Source organism: Zonotrichia albicollis, chromosome 4 (genome assembly GCF_047830755.1).
Source record: "Zonotrichia albicollis isolate bZonAlb1 chromosome 4, bZonAlb1.hap1, whole genome shotgun sequence".
Lineage (NCBI taxonomy): Eukaryota > Metazoa > Chordata > Aves > Passeriformes > Passerellidae > Zonotrichia > Zonotrichia albicollis.
Genome location: NC_133822.1, coordinates 53,161,904 through 53,178,913, shown reverse-complemented (window position 1 = coordinate 53,178,913; position 17,010 = coordinate 53,161,904). Strand labels below are relative to the sequence as shown.

Here is a 17,010-nt window from a genome sequence, read left to right as displayed (position 1 = left end):
TCATAGTACCAATATGCAACTAATTAAGTTTTTCTTCCAAACTCCCATCTTAATACCCGGATGTCTGTTTCCAATTTAGTTTTCTGGCTTTTCCAAAATAATCACAAGTTACCTAGCATGTGATAGGCAAGTGAATGTGTAAGTTCATCCCTTTATTTTAACAACTGAAACAAAAGCAATTCAAGCATAGCTACTTTGGCAAAAGCTGACAACAGGAATAGCCCACTGCAGACTTGGTGAACTGTGTGACAGTTAGTTAAAGCTAAAATCTTGGAAAACTTTAAATATGATCTAGATAAAATCAGTATAGTTCCCTAGAGTATTATACCTCATCTTTCTAATCTAATGTACAGAGCTCCTAAGTAAAAACACCTATTTTTTATCATTACAGAGCAATCCTCCCTTTTAGAGGGTGAAGACCAAAGTCTACGCAGATTGGACTGCACACTCCCCTAGGCGTACCCCTAACTTGAATCATTCAAGGTGAGCAATGGTCTCCCATCCACTTTTCTTTCACTCAAGGCACAAGTGATTTCACAGCTCTATTGCAATCACCACCACCAATTCTCTAAAATCCAAACTTATGCCTGACCTCTCAATTTCATTCTCACTTCTTCCATTTTCCGTAAGCCCCTCTCCTCTGTAAAATTCCTGACACTTCCATACTGTCATATCAGAACAGTGTTCTCTATTTTTGTAGTCCATTATGATTCTTTTTAATTTACCTTTTCCTTTACTACTCTGATCAGAAAATCATGACAGATTTATCCACTGCAAATAGCTCATAAAATTTGCATTCTTTTCCATTCTCATTGCAAAAGCATTAATCTAGGCTCTCACTCACACAATTTTTGCTACAACAAACTATGGGTTTCTATGTACTTCTCTTTCCCATCATTCAGCCAAAATTGCTGTCATAAAAATTGAGTTTCCATGTCTGTAAGCCTGAGTAAGTCAGGTTTCTTTTCAAATTCTTTCATTTACTTCCTCTTAAGTCTCCACACCAAATGTCAAAGACTGCAAGAACTAATTCCAGTAAGTTCCTCGCTCTAGCTTTTTGCTCACAACTTCAGACCAAGTCACACATGGTTTACCACCACTCTCAGTTTTGGGACATTCTCCAAGCAGCCTTATGGCTGAAGCCCAGTATGGCATTCCTCTATCCCTTCTTTCAATCCTTCTTCAAAACAAACTCTTCCAGGCAGCATCCAAATCTTAATCCTTCCCATAATAAAGTGGTAGCTGAAGAGATGACAAGGATGTAAAATATTTGACCAATGTTTTCTTCATACTGGGATCCAGACTCCAGTTTAGTTTGCTAGCTTTATAAACAAACAATACCACTTTCTCTGGCAAGCATAGAGGTGAAAGGCTCCTAGTGAATGTAAGCTTTCATTTTCAGGAGTTTCATCTAAACATCTTTCTTGCGACTGCAGCTTTCTAACTGCCTCCTGAGACAGTGCTCTCCTGGATTTTACACACAGCTTTCACTCCCAGACCACTGTGAGATAACACAGAGGCAAACTTCTCATACCTATCCTTCTGTCTTTACTGAAGGCCTTTCACAAGGGTTTAAGTTACTGCCACAAAGTGCAAACTATCACTCTTAATTCTAAACTGTCAGATGGGACAAATGCATGATTTACTTTGAGTGTTTGCTTCAATTAGTTGAATTTTATTTCTTAATATCTTAATTTCTTAATATCTTAACTCTCTGAAGCCTGATCTGGGATGTCCATTATCAAATCACATACATAAATGCACTCTTCTACATTTTAAACAGAAAGAGACACACAATACTAAAAAAAAAAAAAAAAAAAAAAAAAAAAAAAATCCCTTCACAATAGTAGAAGGGATTAACTGCCACTTTTCTTCCGTAACTATGTTTGTGCATAAAGTAAGATAAGTCATCAGGCTAATTTTGTAGTGGCTGATTAGAAAGCTAAATTTAAAGCTGCAATAGTTTTTCTTACTATGAAAACTTGTGACCTGTGCAGTCACCTAGGACTGGCTACTTTACAGTTTGTTTGTCCTGTTTTATCTCCTGAACTTTCCTGTTAGTACTTTTTGTTCATTTACCATTTTAAGCATCCAGGACAACACACATCTTCAAAGACAGTAAATTTAAATTCAGCACATATTGACAGAAAGACATTTACAAACTAAAGGCTATACAAAACCTTCAGAGAACTGGCTTGTGGATTCTGTTCATTGTCTAACAAACACATGGCCACATTTCAAAAAAACTGCCTCAGTTTTGGCAGCACGTTTAAGTATCTCAGAACTCAAAAGTGAACAGTCCAACAGTCCCTGCCTTAAAGGCTTCCTGTACACATAGAGTTGGAGGATTCCCCCAGCACAGCATAGAAAAATCTCTACCATGTCACATTTTTGTTATGTCTCTCATAAACAGAAGATTTCACATTCTAAAAGAGTAGTGAAGCAGGAACCTAATATAAAACACACATTACTGTAAGACTTGAAAAACATTCCTGAACTGTGAATCATTCATGCACCCTTTAACTTCCACATGTTCCTCTCTGACTTTACTACAACCAAATATTTGTGTTCTAGACTAACATGATCAGTCCTTCCAATCTAACAACTTGAATCACCGACACCATATGCTCTAGTGCCTTTAAATAAACTGTCTCCTATTCAATAAAATGCAAAATTACATGGCTATTTAAAACACTCCATTCTTGAAAACTAGTCTAATGTTAGAATTTCACTATATGCACGAAAGACTTGGGCATGTACAGCTCTTATAGTTCCTACTGATTACAAGCGCATTACTATGGAACATATTCTGGATGTGGGTAATAAGAAACACGGGGGCTTTAATACTAGTTCTACACACATGTTTTGGTAAGAACAATAAATTCTAGTTGGAGAGACAGGATACTTCAATACTCCAAGCTTTTCTGTCTCTTCATAGTCACTGCTACCTTCCATACTTCACAGTACTGAAGGATACAGTGTACTGATGATGTTGGACAGTGTATACAAATACGTATTTTTTCAAATTCTGCAAGTAAAAGTAGCATGGGTTTCTTATTTAAACTGTATATCCTTATACAAAATCTTACCTAACATTGCTGAATTTGCAAATCAGTCTCTTCCTTACAAAGTACTGGTAACATCAGAAGTAGTTAACATTTTCAGAAGAATTTTTAAGTAAAACCCCTATGCAAATAGTAGCTGGTAGGTAAAACAACAAACAGGACTTCTAGACAAGGCTATTGTACTTACACCATTTGGTTTCAATCTGTTTCTGGATTTTTCCCCTAGGTCGAAAACTACAACTACAACTACAATAGACCTGAAAGGCAGTATTTAGTTTTCTTCTCATGTCTCAAGACCACTGGTTCAGGCAGATTTTTAGGATAAAAAGGACAGAATGGGTACATCTGGGATAAGCAATGTCATAGGAATGGAAACAATACTCAGAACTTCCACTTGTTCTCCTGGAATGAGGGCATTAGTGCCCAATTTTGTACCTGATACAAAAGCAATCCACCTATCTTGGAGCAGTAAAAAGTAAACTGTTTTTTCTCCAAGAAATGAATAATTCTCTACTACAAAAATTTGAAGCAGTTCTACATTAATTAAACTGTTTTTACATTTACTTCAGGAATGCAAACTAGAAAACTTCTAACATATTTTACTTTGAGGGATAGATAAATACACTACTAGGTGTACCGCCTGCACATTATATACCTGTTTTAAGCAGCTGTTAAATCCAATACTCTCCTCAAGAGAGTTGCCAGCACATGTGGGACCTGAGCTCCTGGCTAGAGCTATTGTGCTGACAATCTCTGGCAAATACCCGAAATTCCCTGCCTCCATATACTGCTCTCTTCATGCCTTCTCTTATAGAAGGTACATAAAAGGGCTTGGTGGCTGTGCAAAAAGAACACCCTGCAATTTAATTTTCAGAGACCTGACCTAGGCCCCCTGACCAGATATACCCCAAACTACCACCCACATAGGTCACAGTAGTATCCAGATTCCCAGGAGGCTCACAAGCTCTAACAAGAATAGAATCATCACATGAATAAAATCACAGATACATCTCCAGCCACGTAATGAGAGTGTGCCTGAATATCCTTGTATACTCACTCCTTCACACTGACACATCTCCCAGGGTGGTGGTGAGGGGGCACGCCTGCCTGATACTGAATTCCCAAGATGCTCAACCCTCACCTGGCATTGGTAAAAACAAAACGTTAGCACTGCTGTTTCATGTTACAGACAGACTGGGATCATCTCCTGCTCTGGGTATGTTTATCCTGAATAATTCATTAGTACGTAAATATCTCATTTAGATAAAATATCAACTAGATAGCTAGAAATGAGGTAGCTCCAGAAATGGAAACTGGACTAACATGATAATCCACCCCTGCTTGTTTATATCCTTCAAAGAATTCAGACATACATGGCTGTGTGGGGATACCTGCACTACTGTGGAGACATACCAGCAGTGTAATTTCCTCTGCAGGGCAAGAAAATTCCTTCAGAACAGGTAAGCGTCGAAGGCTCCCCAGTTCAGTGAGAATTTTTCACAAGTTAAAGAAAAAAATATTATAATAGAGTTCCTTCAACAATGCAGATATTGACAAGAAAAGAGGGTATTGCTTCCACAGCATTCCTTGGAAAAAAACCAGCTGGGTTTGTCAAGTGATAGTAATGAACCAACTTATATGTATCTCATAAGAAGTGGAATCAAAGCTAGAAGACTATCACTCTCTTTTCTGCTATCATTTGAAAGCCAGAACAAAGACTCAACATGGAAACAGTGGTTTGCTTTGGAAAGGCTTCACAACCTCCTTTCTTATAGAAGTTTAAAATCCTGGAGAAGGTCATCAGATGTTCTCTAAAGAGTGATTCTAAAACTTATATTCTAATTGTTCTATATGTGTTCTCTTCACATGACTTAAGACACATTAAATCAGTTCCCTTCAAAAAACATCCACCACAGAAAAACCAAATGCACATATTTTTTCACATCTAAAAAACCAAGTATCATTAGATTATTTGTCCATTTATGCTATCACAATACCTTATATATTTTTTATGCCAAGCAGTTCTATGCTTATTTCTCTTTATTTATACTATTTTCTATGAAATTAAATTTAGTATCTTTACATAAATAATATCCAACCAGTAAGAACAGGAGGCTCAGGAGAGACCTTACTGGTCTCTAAAATTTCATCATGGTAAAGGTGGTGAGGCATTGGAACAGGCTGCAAAGGGAAAGGGATTAAGCCACCATCTCTGGAAGTATTTACAAGATGTGCATATATGGCTTTTACAGACATGGTTTAGTGGTGGCCTTGACAGTGCTGAGTTAATGGTTGGACTTGATCATAAAGGTCTTTTTCAACTTAAAACGATTCTATGATTATATCTAGGTTTTAAAGAAAAGCCATGTAAAAGAGACAAGATGAATTATTTTTGGACAATACAATACAACACAATTTAATTGTATGTTCTATGTTCATCTGTTTTGATACAGAACAAACAATTATCTCAACTACTGTAGATTGGAATTTGTAAGTTAACACAAAACATTAATTATTTCTGCCATACTAAACTCCAGGAATCTCTGCTGTAGTTGTAGAATAGGTACTAAATCTTAAGTGTAGCCCAGTTACATTCAGTAATCTCCTTATTCACACACAGAATTAGAATGAAAATCAGCTAACACCCAACCAGAGCAACTTTAACTGCATTAGTAGTGTGATAAAAGCTTTTAGAAAGTACTTATTTTTCTTTCAAGTGTTAGCATATACAGTGTATAGCAAAGATTTTTCCATGTTTGACTTCCTGAGTAAATGGCCCAAGCCAGGGACATAAGGATATGGAACAAACAATTCAACAGTGACTGAAAATTATTTATTCTCTCAAAGGAATGCCAAAATTTTTGCACAGCTGCAAAGGAATGATTTTAGCTTCCTCTAAACAAGAATTGTTGAGTTTCCATGAAAAGGAGAAATGCTAAGAATTCCAAAAAAAAAGCAAGACTATATAAATCACTTTATTATGCTAATATTTCTAGCCTTGTGGTAAAAAGGACTTTAGCAAGGTGGTAAATATATATATATATATATATATATATATATATATATATATATATATATATATATATAAATAAAAGAAATAAAATTTTTAGATCAATTAGATGCTTGAACTACAGAATGCTATGCCAGTGTAAAAGTAATGCCAAAGCTACTACAAAATAAAATAAGTACTTAAATTCAACAGTTATTTGTCAGACACCATCTGCTTTTTCTTTCATTCTTTTCTGATTCTGATCTGTAAGAAACCACATCAGTATCAAATGTCACTTAGTTCTTATTCAAACAGAGCAGCCCAGACACAGCGGCTGCACCAGCTGACTTGGCTGACCTAGGCCTAGAGTAAAAACAAACCCCTATAAATCACCAGATGTAAGCAATTGAATAGTGATCAATTTAATTAACTGAACAGCTTTCCAAAGTTTATTGTATTGTTTTAACCCTTCAGGATTCTTCAAGAAAGGTAACTTGCAATTTGTATTCAAGGACAGGATTTGACCAGAGGGCTACAAATTATTAGCTTTATACACTTTAGATTCCCACTGATAAAACACAAATCCCACACATGAAAATCAGGTCTTTTTTTTTAAACTAACAGTATAATAGTAGCTACTTTTCTACATCTTCCTTCAACAGTTTATTGAAACTAATTCACAGAAAAGAAATGCAACTAATTTATCATTAAAACATCAGGAATAAGATTTCCTTTAAAATCAGCTTTTTTTATTATGGGTTCTGTATGCCTTTTACATTATACTCGTACTACACATGAGCACCAAGTAACCTACTCATTTCTTTCATGAAATGCAATGAACATGGACACAATCATGCATCATAACTTTATGTATTAACTGCAGTAAAAAAAAAGTGCCACACATTAAAATGGGCTCAAAAAAAAAATTTTCACAACGTTGGCAAAACATCTTCTGACCTAGATACTTGTGCTGAAGCTGCATCTCAAGAGGATTTCCCTGTATTGTCCAGTGAAATTAATGGAATTCAGCCATGATTTAACACATCAGGATCTCAGCCAAGATGCATAACGATGGAGTATAAGTCTTGTTTTAAAGACAGCACTGTACAAGTTTGTGTAACATTTACAGATGCTCATACAGTGCCTAGCACAACAGGACTGAGGCTTCTGGGTACTACCACAACATAAATTAATTCTAATGCAGTCTTTGTATTTGGGAAGCACAAAAACTACAAGGATTAAGCTCAATTATACACATTTTAAAGAACTACTAAACAATATGACATAATCGACTTCCTAACCACAAGCTGCTCTATTTCCAATTATTTTACTTTAATCTCTGTAATACACATATTTCCATGAACCCTGTAGAGTTAGCTCCACTAAACAGGGACAAAAGTAAGATTTACTTACAAAGACAGCAGAGTTATATTTGCTGAGACTGGTCCCAGATCTGGAATGATCTCCAGTTCATTGTTGTTCAACTTCCTATTAATATTACAAAAGGGAAAGTTAGCTTAAATTTTAATCAGAACTATGTACATGGGACTTGCTAAACTGCTGAACTCTGTCACCTCAAAATTAAAAAATAATTTCAGTTTAACTTAATGTAAAATATCAGAACAGCCAGACTCTTTGTTGTTCAAGCAACCATCCCTAGAGAAACAACTATACAATTAGCATACACAAACACATGCTGGGTATTTTTGGTTGGGGTTTATGTTTTGGTATGGTTTTTAATTAAGACAAATTAACTTACACTTCCTGAAGACTATGAAGGTGATCCAAGATACTGGTCTTGATTGAAGATAATTTGTTGTGACTTAAGTCCCTATGAGGTTACAAAAATAAACACCCTGTCAGTTTTGCCATACGATATCAGGTAAAGCAGTGCAATTTCAATCCAAATTATGTTCTCACTTGTCTCCCAGTACATAAAAGGATTTTTTTAATTAGCAAAATTAGAATAGAAACTCATTTGCTTACACAAGGCATAAATATACAAATACAAATGCAAATACCTTGATCACTGCTAGCAGTGTCAAAGGAATTCCTAGTATCTCTGAACAATATAGAACTGTTCATTGGAATGTTCATAGGACCCATGGAAAACATCTTAAGATTTTGACTCAGATAAACCAACAACTGCTTTCCCACATACTCTCACAACAAAAAATATGGCTATAACAACCTCTTGGTTCCTTCAACAAGGAAAATTCAAAAACCATAGTCATTGCAATCTGATTCCTTGGGTTAATCATAATACTTCACTCTTTTCACATGCATCTCAAAAGCAATGCATAGCTCACAAATACATAATGAGGACCACCCATAAATCACAACTGTATTTTCATGCTTCCACAAAATTCCAGACACCATTCCCACATAACCAAATTCAATAGAGATCTTAAAAAATAGCAGAAGAAAACAGACATAGCAAGGGCTAATTCTGAGTTTTAAGATGTCTGTATACTAGTGATATTAACACCACTTAATGACCCTTGAAGAAGTAGCTTGAACCCTTAGCTTGTGCCATGTTGAAGATCCCAGTATATATTGAGGCAGCTTATAAACAATTGTTAACACCTTTGCAGCATTAGTTACAAAACAAGCCAGGTACTAAAAATATAACACTTCTTGACCACAAGAAATACTTTTTCTTACAGTGCCATGCATCTTTACCCTCTCAAACACCTGACATCATACAAGAGGCCTAAGAAATTTTTGCTGTAGCCTCAGCCTTATGTTTCTGTTTTGGAAACATAACAGAAGTAAGAGTGACTGTAAAGTAAAAGACAGAAAAGCTAACTGCAGGAACTCAAACCTGCACTTTAACCTCTGCACAAGTAGTACAGACCCACAACTCATCTTGTGACCATGACTAGCTCTGTTGAAGGCCTCCCCCTTCTCAGTCACTCATCCACCAAAACGCCCACTTTTCTGTTCCCCTACTACAGACTCACTACCTCACCAGCATCAATCCAGCCATCTGCAAGCATCTGTCCCAAGTTAAAACACTGCATTTATCCAAGCCAGCTAACAAAAATTACATTATTTTACTAAGTTCTTAAATTCACTCATGAGTGTTTGTAATGCAGACACATAAAAAAATGAATCAGTGCACCCCAGCAGTGAGCAGCTATAGTAACAGGTAAAGGGTGTTTTTTTCCATTTTTTTGAAAAAAAATTGCTCACACTCCATGATACTATTCCCCACGCTAATTAAGCACTTAAGAGTCATCCACCATACCCGGGGTCCTCATCAAGCCACACAAGCATGAAGTGTCATTTCAAGTTGAATCTATGTAGAAACTACATGATTCCTCACTTTTTCTGGGTAAGATGACTCAGCAGAGTCATCTGTGCTGAGCACCATGGACATGTCTGCTCTCCATCCAAAGTTCCAGAAGTGAAGAAAGCTGATGAACAGCATATCCCTGCTGCACACAGACCAGAGCTGGCTTAAATAAAGCAAAGTTCAGGGTCTGTGCTAGGCATTCTGCTCTGTGACTAAGCCCTGAAAACCCACAGATCCAGAGAAATCCAGTATCCCGGCATCCATCCTCAGACACAGGGTGCAATTCTGCAACCCAGCCAGGCACCTAGGCTAGGTTTCCTTAGCAGAACATGTGGATAGTAAAACTCTGGTTTAGATTCTCCCAACTGACTTGTTCAATGTTGCCGGGACAGTTTCATCATCACTTTTGCTCCTCTTCTACAGTTGGCAATTAAAAAATCTCCCAGTAATAATAAGAATTAAGTAAAAAAAGTAATCCCAGGCACACATGGGTATTGTGAGGGGTATCACCAGTACTCAGCTGTAGGTGTGCTGTGAGCCAGCCAACTGGACCATGCCCAGCGAGTTGCTGAGCTGTGGTATGAGAGCCTGGTTCAGGGCCACAGGCAGGGAAAAGAGATGTGCTGGGTTTCCCAAGCCAGGACTGCACAGGGCAGAGCTGCAGGTGTGAATGGCATTTTCCAGAACAAAAGAAGGGGCTGAGGGCTGGGGGAGAGCCACCTTCAGAAGGAAGCACATTCCACCACCTCCAGGTGGCCACAAACGGGATGTTTTCAGAGACTCAGCTCTGGACTCAAGCACCTAATATATATCTGTGCCTTGACTTTCAGGTGTCTAAACCCCTACAGACTTTCCTCTTAACAATGGAAAACCAATACAGTGTCAATGTTTCCCAAAGCCCACTAATTTTAGTTCCACTATTATGATTTTGAGTTCTCCCGTATATTACGTGAAGCACACTAAAGTTAGAGGACTGCATCTTTTACTACTTAAAAATCTAGTGCAAACAATCTCCAGACCATACACTGGAGAAAAATCCCTTTGTTTAAGATCTGAAGGCATTAGCTGCACAGGTTTGAAATTCTCACACTGCATTCTTAAGTGTAAATACTGAAAAAGTATGCTGCTACAAAAATCTAGACAGCAATCGAACTTGGTCCTTAAAGACAGAGTAGAGACAGCTTTTGCCCTTAAACTTAATTCAATATTTGGCTTTAGTCTGTAGGGATTATAAGAACTATGCAAATAAACAGCCAAAATTCAGTTAAGTTATGGCTGTTAGTGCCTAACATGTTACTGTTGTTCACGCTTCAGACAAGACTTAGGAATCAGTAATTATTTCAACAAAGAGCTTTCAACATTAGTGCTAAAAACCTGCATTTCTTCATTTCATCTAAAAACTCTGCAAAAGGTTTATTTAAGGCAAGTTTGCCTAAAGGACCCACCAGACAGTCACAGACGTGAGTAGATTTGTTCTGCTGGAGTTAAAACATGTTAAAAAAAAAAAAATCTGGCAGAGTCCTTAAACTATAAAAATCCTGCAATTACAACCACTGCTGTGCATGATCACCACACTGGAGCCAGACACTTTCACTCATAGCTTAAGCTCACATCCATCTGGAGTCTATCAAGGCAACCGTGAGCGTAACTAACACTAGGTCTCAAACTACTTTTTTGGGTGTTTGTTTTTTAACACTAAAGATACATTCACATTTTCCAAGTAGCACCTACTTTAAAAAATACATACACAGAAATTTCTTATGCCTGGTTTACTTACACCAGGTTGTCAAACACAAGATGAAAAAAAAAAAAAATCCCAAAGCAAAAAACCAACAAAAAATGCCCAACCCTCCAGACAATACTGAATTGCCTATTTCATACAGTATATATGCTTGTCTACCAATAATTGCATAAAATACATATTATAAAGTTTTATTAAACATTACTTCAGTACTACTGGCATAGGAAACTTCATGAAAATTTGGTAAAAAAAGCCTTGCAAGTTACATTTTAAGTTCAATCAGAGTCATTGGAAGTGAACCAAGAGTTAAAATATTTGCCTTTTACTAATAATCTAAGTGAAGCTTGAGCCTGTAGAAGTTCTTCAAAGTTACAAGCATTGGATTGGCACAATTTTTTTTGAAACATAAAAATCTATCATCCCAGTTGAAAAGCTACAAGTTTATTTTAGTCCAATGCATTTCTCATCATACCTTAAAAAATGTATGAAGAAAAAGTTGGAAAATTAAATTCTATTTTTCCTTCACAGAAATGGAACTGACATTGTTCAAACATTAGTACTATGTGTTTTCCATTTCTGAATTTTCTTTGTATGTTAAAACCAAATTACAAGAGGGGAGAAGCTTCCCTCTGTGCTTACTTTAGATAGAACATACTCTGAAAAGTCAGAAATCAGATACATATTAAGAAAGTCTTTATAGCAATAGTAAGCATATATACCTGTTCAGCTCACATTTCTAATAGAAGTGACTGGACATTTAAGTAGAATTGTCTCTACCTGAGAAAGCATGCCATAGTTTTTACCCTCAAAGAAGCTGTTCTATGAAAAAAACTATTTTCTTTTTCCATTATGCTTGTGTGACCATCTTTTGTAACTCACAAGTCCCAACATTAGCTGAAAGAACTCTGAACATCAATGCCTGTGTGATTAAAAAGTGAAAGGAAGCCTAATGCATGGAGGGAGAAGGTAAGTGCTTCTTCACACATTTTATAGATATAACTTTTAGACTCTAACTTAATTTACAACACTTAGTCACAATTATCATCTTCTTCCTTTGAGAACTCAGAAACCTGAGCCCCAAGTCAAATTTTAAAATGCAAATCCAGCAACAGTTCCTTAATCAGTCCCACTGGGGCCTATAGACCTGCTAATTCAGCAGAAATCAGCAGAGCTGAAAAACAAAAAGCCAGGCTGTAGCTGTTTTAAGACACTGATCCAAAGTGACTCATAAATCAGCTTGCTATGCTCAAGCTTTAGTCTGGAAAATATTGAAAAACAGCTGTGAAAACCATACAGCTTTTTTTCTGGCAATTCTGGTAGAGAACCAGAGGATTTATAAAATGTAAATACTAAAGATGTAATACAAACACAAGTGAAAACCATTTTTCAGACTTTTCCTCCTGCCCCACCGACAGTTGTAGCATTCCTGAGTGAACCTGGCAAGGGGTTCTGCAGTGCCAGTGGGAGTTTGCACACATGGAGGACTCTGGCCAATGCCCAACACTCTTCCGCCTCCACCAGCTCTAACAACCCCACATTCTTGCAATATCAGGATACACATCCTGGAATTAAGCGGAAATCCAACTTCAAAACTATCTGTACACAAAGCCATTAAAAATATTTAACAGTTTTCAGCAGACTGCTACCTCTCATGAAGGCAAGGTAATAGGAGAAGGCATTTTTAGCTAAAGTCACAGTGAAGCAGGCAATTGAAGCCCGTTTACACTCCACTTTGGAAAACACTTCCATACAACACTTCCATACAACACAGTAGACTCACACCTGCCACCAAGAAGAGGGGGACATAAGTCAGGTTCATTTTTTCCCCTCTCTTTGTCCATTCTGAGGTAACTCTTATTTCAGCAGCGAGTGTGAACAAAAAAAGGCATGAAAGTATGCAGCAGGAGTTTCAAAAACCTGCTCTCCACATGGGTGAGCACAGATGGGCAAAGGAAGGTGTAAAGCCTGACACGGGCCTAGACCTTCTCAGGCAGAAGAGCTCCCACTCTCCTGCTTGGGGGTCTCGCCTGTGTATGTTAATCAGGTGGTAAAAAAAGTTGCTGTTTTCTCAAGAGGACTGGAAAGCCTGCAATTAACTACTAGCCTTTGGCTATACCCACTATAGAGTTTCATGGAAAACGGAGCAGACATATAGCAATAAAATTCATAAACAGACTTTTACAATTTGTAATGCGCAGTTTGTTGCAACAATAATCCAAACTAGTCAAACCTTTTTTTTGCGTATGTAAAGCTGAACTCATTAATTACCAAACTGCACAATCCCAGGTCCAAGTACTGGGGTAGCTGGAGGTAACAGACAATGCCACACTCTTCCTTGTTCTTATTAAGAGGGGAAGAAAGAGCTGGGTACTTCTAAGGCATTTGTCACAAACAAAAGAAATATTTACACAAAAGCGGCCAGACCACATGGTTTGGTGACACCTACAAAGATGTACCTCTGTGAGTTTAAAAGCAAGGGACACAGCTGTCCAATGAGTAATCACAGCAGGGTTCCTCACAACAGACCAAAGCTTATTTATACAAGCGGAACTTATTTTCTCACACTTTTAAAGGAATGTGAACTTACATAAGGGCAATTTACACTACCAAGGGAATTCTAATTAGAAAAATGTCCCTCCTGCTAACAAAAAAAGCCCTGCAATGTGTTTTATTGTCTCTCGGGAACATAAGTGGAAAAAACAAATTTGGATTACTGCTAATGAAAAATGCTTTTTAAGGCATTTTAAGGCAACTCTAAAAAAATGAAAAGTTCTGTGATTTTCCCCTTTTTATTTACTTCATCTGAATTTCAACAGCATTGACGTATGCTAAACTAAGAAATTAAACTATAAAGCTTACTTTATATCAAAACAAAATCCTTAGGTTTTTTCAGAAAACTTAAGGGGGCGTACTGAAACACTTCAAAAACTCAGAGGAATGAAATATAATAGAAAACAAAACCAGTTGTTGAATGTAAAGCAGATGCAGTAGTAGATCTGTATGTTTCAATCACATAAGAAAGAAAAAAAAAAGTTTCTTTCCCCTCACACTTTCGTATACCAGTCCTGGAAATATTCAACTCCCAGAGCCATGCCTGTGTTCAGTTCCATATGGTGTCAATACAGCCATCCACATTTCATGAGTAAAGCAGCATGACCTCCAGACGAGGCAATTGAACAGAATTAGCCACAACTAATTGAAAGTCTTCCTGTTTACTTTAAAGCCCTTATCTCGATCTGCTTTGAAAATGTAATAGAAAATTAATACGACTAATACAGAAGATCTTTCAGTGACAAGCTATTAAAAACAAATGTGAGAAGTACCTAGGCCATTTTCAAGCTTTTATACAGCTGACCTAATTTATGCTTTTTCTATATAAGTTTGTTACTGCAAGTAACTTTTCCTCAGCTGGAACTTGAGTTCGTGCTGCCCTGGGTTCGGTCACTGCGTGGCACCAGCCCAGGCGGGCCCGCACCATCGCCCGAAACTGCCCAGGAATGAAGAGCTGCACGAAGAAAACCCATAGGAGCTTTCCCAACACACCGATCAGCGTTAACGCGATGATTACTGCACGTTGTCTAAGAAAGTCAACAGAACTTTTTCCTCGCCCTCTCCGACACTGAGCAGCGCTCCCGGGCCCATTTCAGCCGGGCGCTTATCGCCGCCACCGTCCGGGGCCGCAGCCCGCCCCACGGGACGCTGTCCCGCTGACAGCTCGGCCGCAGCCCCAGTGCTGACCTCGGTGCCGCCACCACACCCGCGCTCCCCTCAAAGCCCGCCCGTCCGCGGCCTCGGGGGCAGAAGATGGCGCGCGGACGGACGCAGACCGGTGCCCGCAGCCCGCCGCGGAGCCCGCCGCCCCGATACTCACAGCTGCACCGCCCCCCGCGGCAGCCGCTCGGGCAGCCGGCTCGACTCCAGGCGGCTGCAGGCGACGAGGTGCCCAGCGCAGCGGCAAGGCGCGGGGCAGCGGGCGGCGGCGGGGCGGCCGCCCAGCAGCAGCGGCAGCAGGAACAGCACCGGGAGGACGGCGAGCGCCGAGCGGGGCCGGCGGAGCATGGCGGGCTCGGAGCCGCTGCCCGCGCTCCCGTCCCTGGCGTTCGCCCCACTGACAGAGCCGAGCGCGGCACGACCTCCTGCTTCTCAGCGCGGGTGGCGGCTGCCGCTCATGCCCCGGAGCGACCGCTGATGGGGGAAGGCGGTGGGAGACGGGTGTGTAGAAAAAAGTAAAGAAAGCGGGAGGGGACCGCAGCGCCGCCACCGCCGCCAGCCACTCCGCAAACTTTCCGCCACCTCAGCCCGCCTCCGCGCGGCCAGGGGAGCCCCGAGCACGGCCCGCCCCGCCGCAGCCCCCTCCCCGTGCCATGTGACAGCCGCGGCCGGGCCCCGCGGGGCTGCCGTGTGGGATGGCGAGCTAGGGTGGGCCGGCATCGTGCCCCACTGCTGCCAGGCCTTGGCGGTGGCAGCCCCGGGCCTCCGCGCCGCAGCACCGCGGGCGCTACTGTGGGATTTTGCTGCCGTCCTCGGCCTCTCCATGGGCGGGCGGGAGCGGGGAGCGGGCCCTGTGTGCCCCGAGCGTCGCCCACCACGCCCGGGCCGAGGTGTGATGGCACGGGCACCATGGCCGTGCTCGCATGGGGTTTCCCTTTGTCATCACACCAGGTAGTGTATATCGTGGTAATCCAGAAGCTACTCTAGAGGCCCCAGGCTTCCCAGCCAAGCCTGGGGTCACTGGCATGTAAAAGGTGAGGTGAGGTTAACTCCTGCCTTCCGGGTCCTACATGGCTAGTCCAGACACCGTAATTAAGCCCATTATGTTCCCCACAGGATCCTGGCTCCAAAGGTTCAGGGAAGTGGGCAGGACGTACAGATTCCACATGTCTGAGGTAATCGATGTAATGTAAGTAAATACCTATTGTTCAAGTTCCATATGTAAGCGCGGACCCTGCAAAGGATTCAATTACTGAAGGCTTCACGCCCTCCTACTCTGCAGGAGCAGCTGCCATCAAATTGCTCAGGAACACTGCTTTCCCTCCCACCTTCATAGGTGCACCTGAAAGATGGTAGACATCTTAAGACACTGTGAACTTGGAGCCTCAAGAAGTTTGACAGCTCCTGTATCAAGATTTGTAAGGCTGAAAATTTGTCCCGGTTTTTATTGTTTCCATGTATATCTCATGATATAGGGATTTTTGTTAAAGGAACAAAACTACATTTTAGCCAGAAGTCATGAGTTTGCAAGACTGACAAGTCCTAAGTAACTACAAACATTCATGTGCCACTGTCAGCATGACTGTTTCAGATGCATAGGGTGTGCAGAGCTCTGCAATGTTTTGTCAGCTTGTGTTCCATTGACCATTGGTGTTCCTTAAGGAAATTGCCATGGGAAAACAAACAAATGCTGCAGGAACACACTTTTTTCTGCATATAAAAGCAAGCAAACCAGCAAAAGAACAAAATATAGGATAGAAATTGATTAGTATGTCTTTATAAGTTGTTTTTTATTTAAAGTATATGAAAACTGACCTGGTACCATTGGCACGTCAGTATTACAGATTCTTTTCCAGTCTTCCTTTGGAAAACATTAGGGTGACATTAGATCAACAAAGCCTGTGAAACACGAGGCTGTTCTAAACAGACAGCAGGACAGTGCCCAGTTTGGATTTTTGAAGCTATCCATGATTAGTCCGTACCTGTTTCCGTGGAAGTCAGTGGGAAAGCTTCTTTTCTCAAGTTCAAACATTTGTTCTAGCTGTCCAATTGTTTCACACTGTAACACCAAGATAAAGTGAACATGTTGTATTTAGATATAGGTAAGATATGCTATACTTGCTAATTTTGCAAAGTAATCAAAAATTCAAGGGAAGGATCTTTATGTTGCTCCAGGTAATTATTGAAGGATCTAAAAAAATTAAAA

General features: G+C 39.9%; 1 protein-coding gene across 1 annotated transcript in view; it reads right to left on the bottom strand.

Moving 5' to 3' along the window:
- The window catches only part of LRIG3 (leucine rich repeats and immunoglobulin like domains 3), a 42,530-nt gene extending 27,119 nt beyond the window's left edge, over window positions 1-15,411 (bottom strand). Inside the window, exons 1-3 of the mRNA XM_074539817.1 lie at window positions 14,965-15,411; window positions 7,814-7,885; window positions 7,468-7,542 (exon numbers count right to left, since the gene is read on the bottom strand). Coding sequence (XP_074395918.1) covers window positions 7,468-7,542; window positions 7,814-7,885; window positions 14,965-15,152 — 335 coding nt within the window. The 5' untranslated portion in view covers window positions 15,153-15,411. The remainder of the gene's footprint in view (window positions 1-7,467; window positions 7,543-7,813; window positions 7,886-14,964) is intronic.
- Window positions 15,412-17,010: the final 1,599 nt, after the last annotated feature.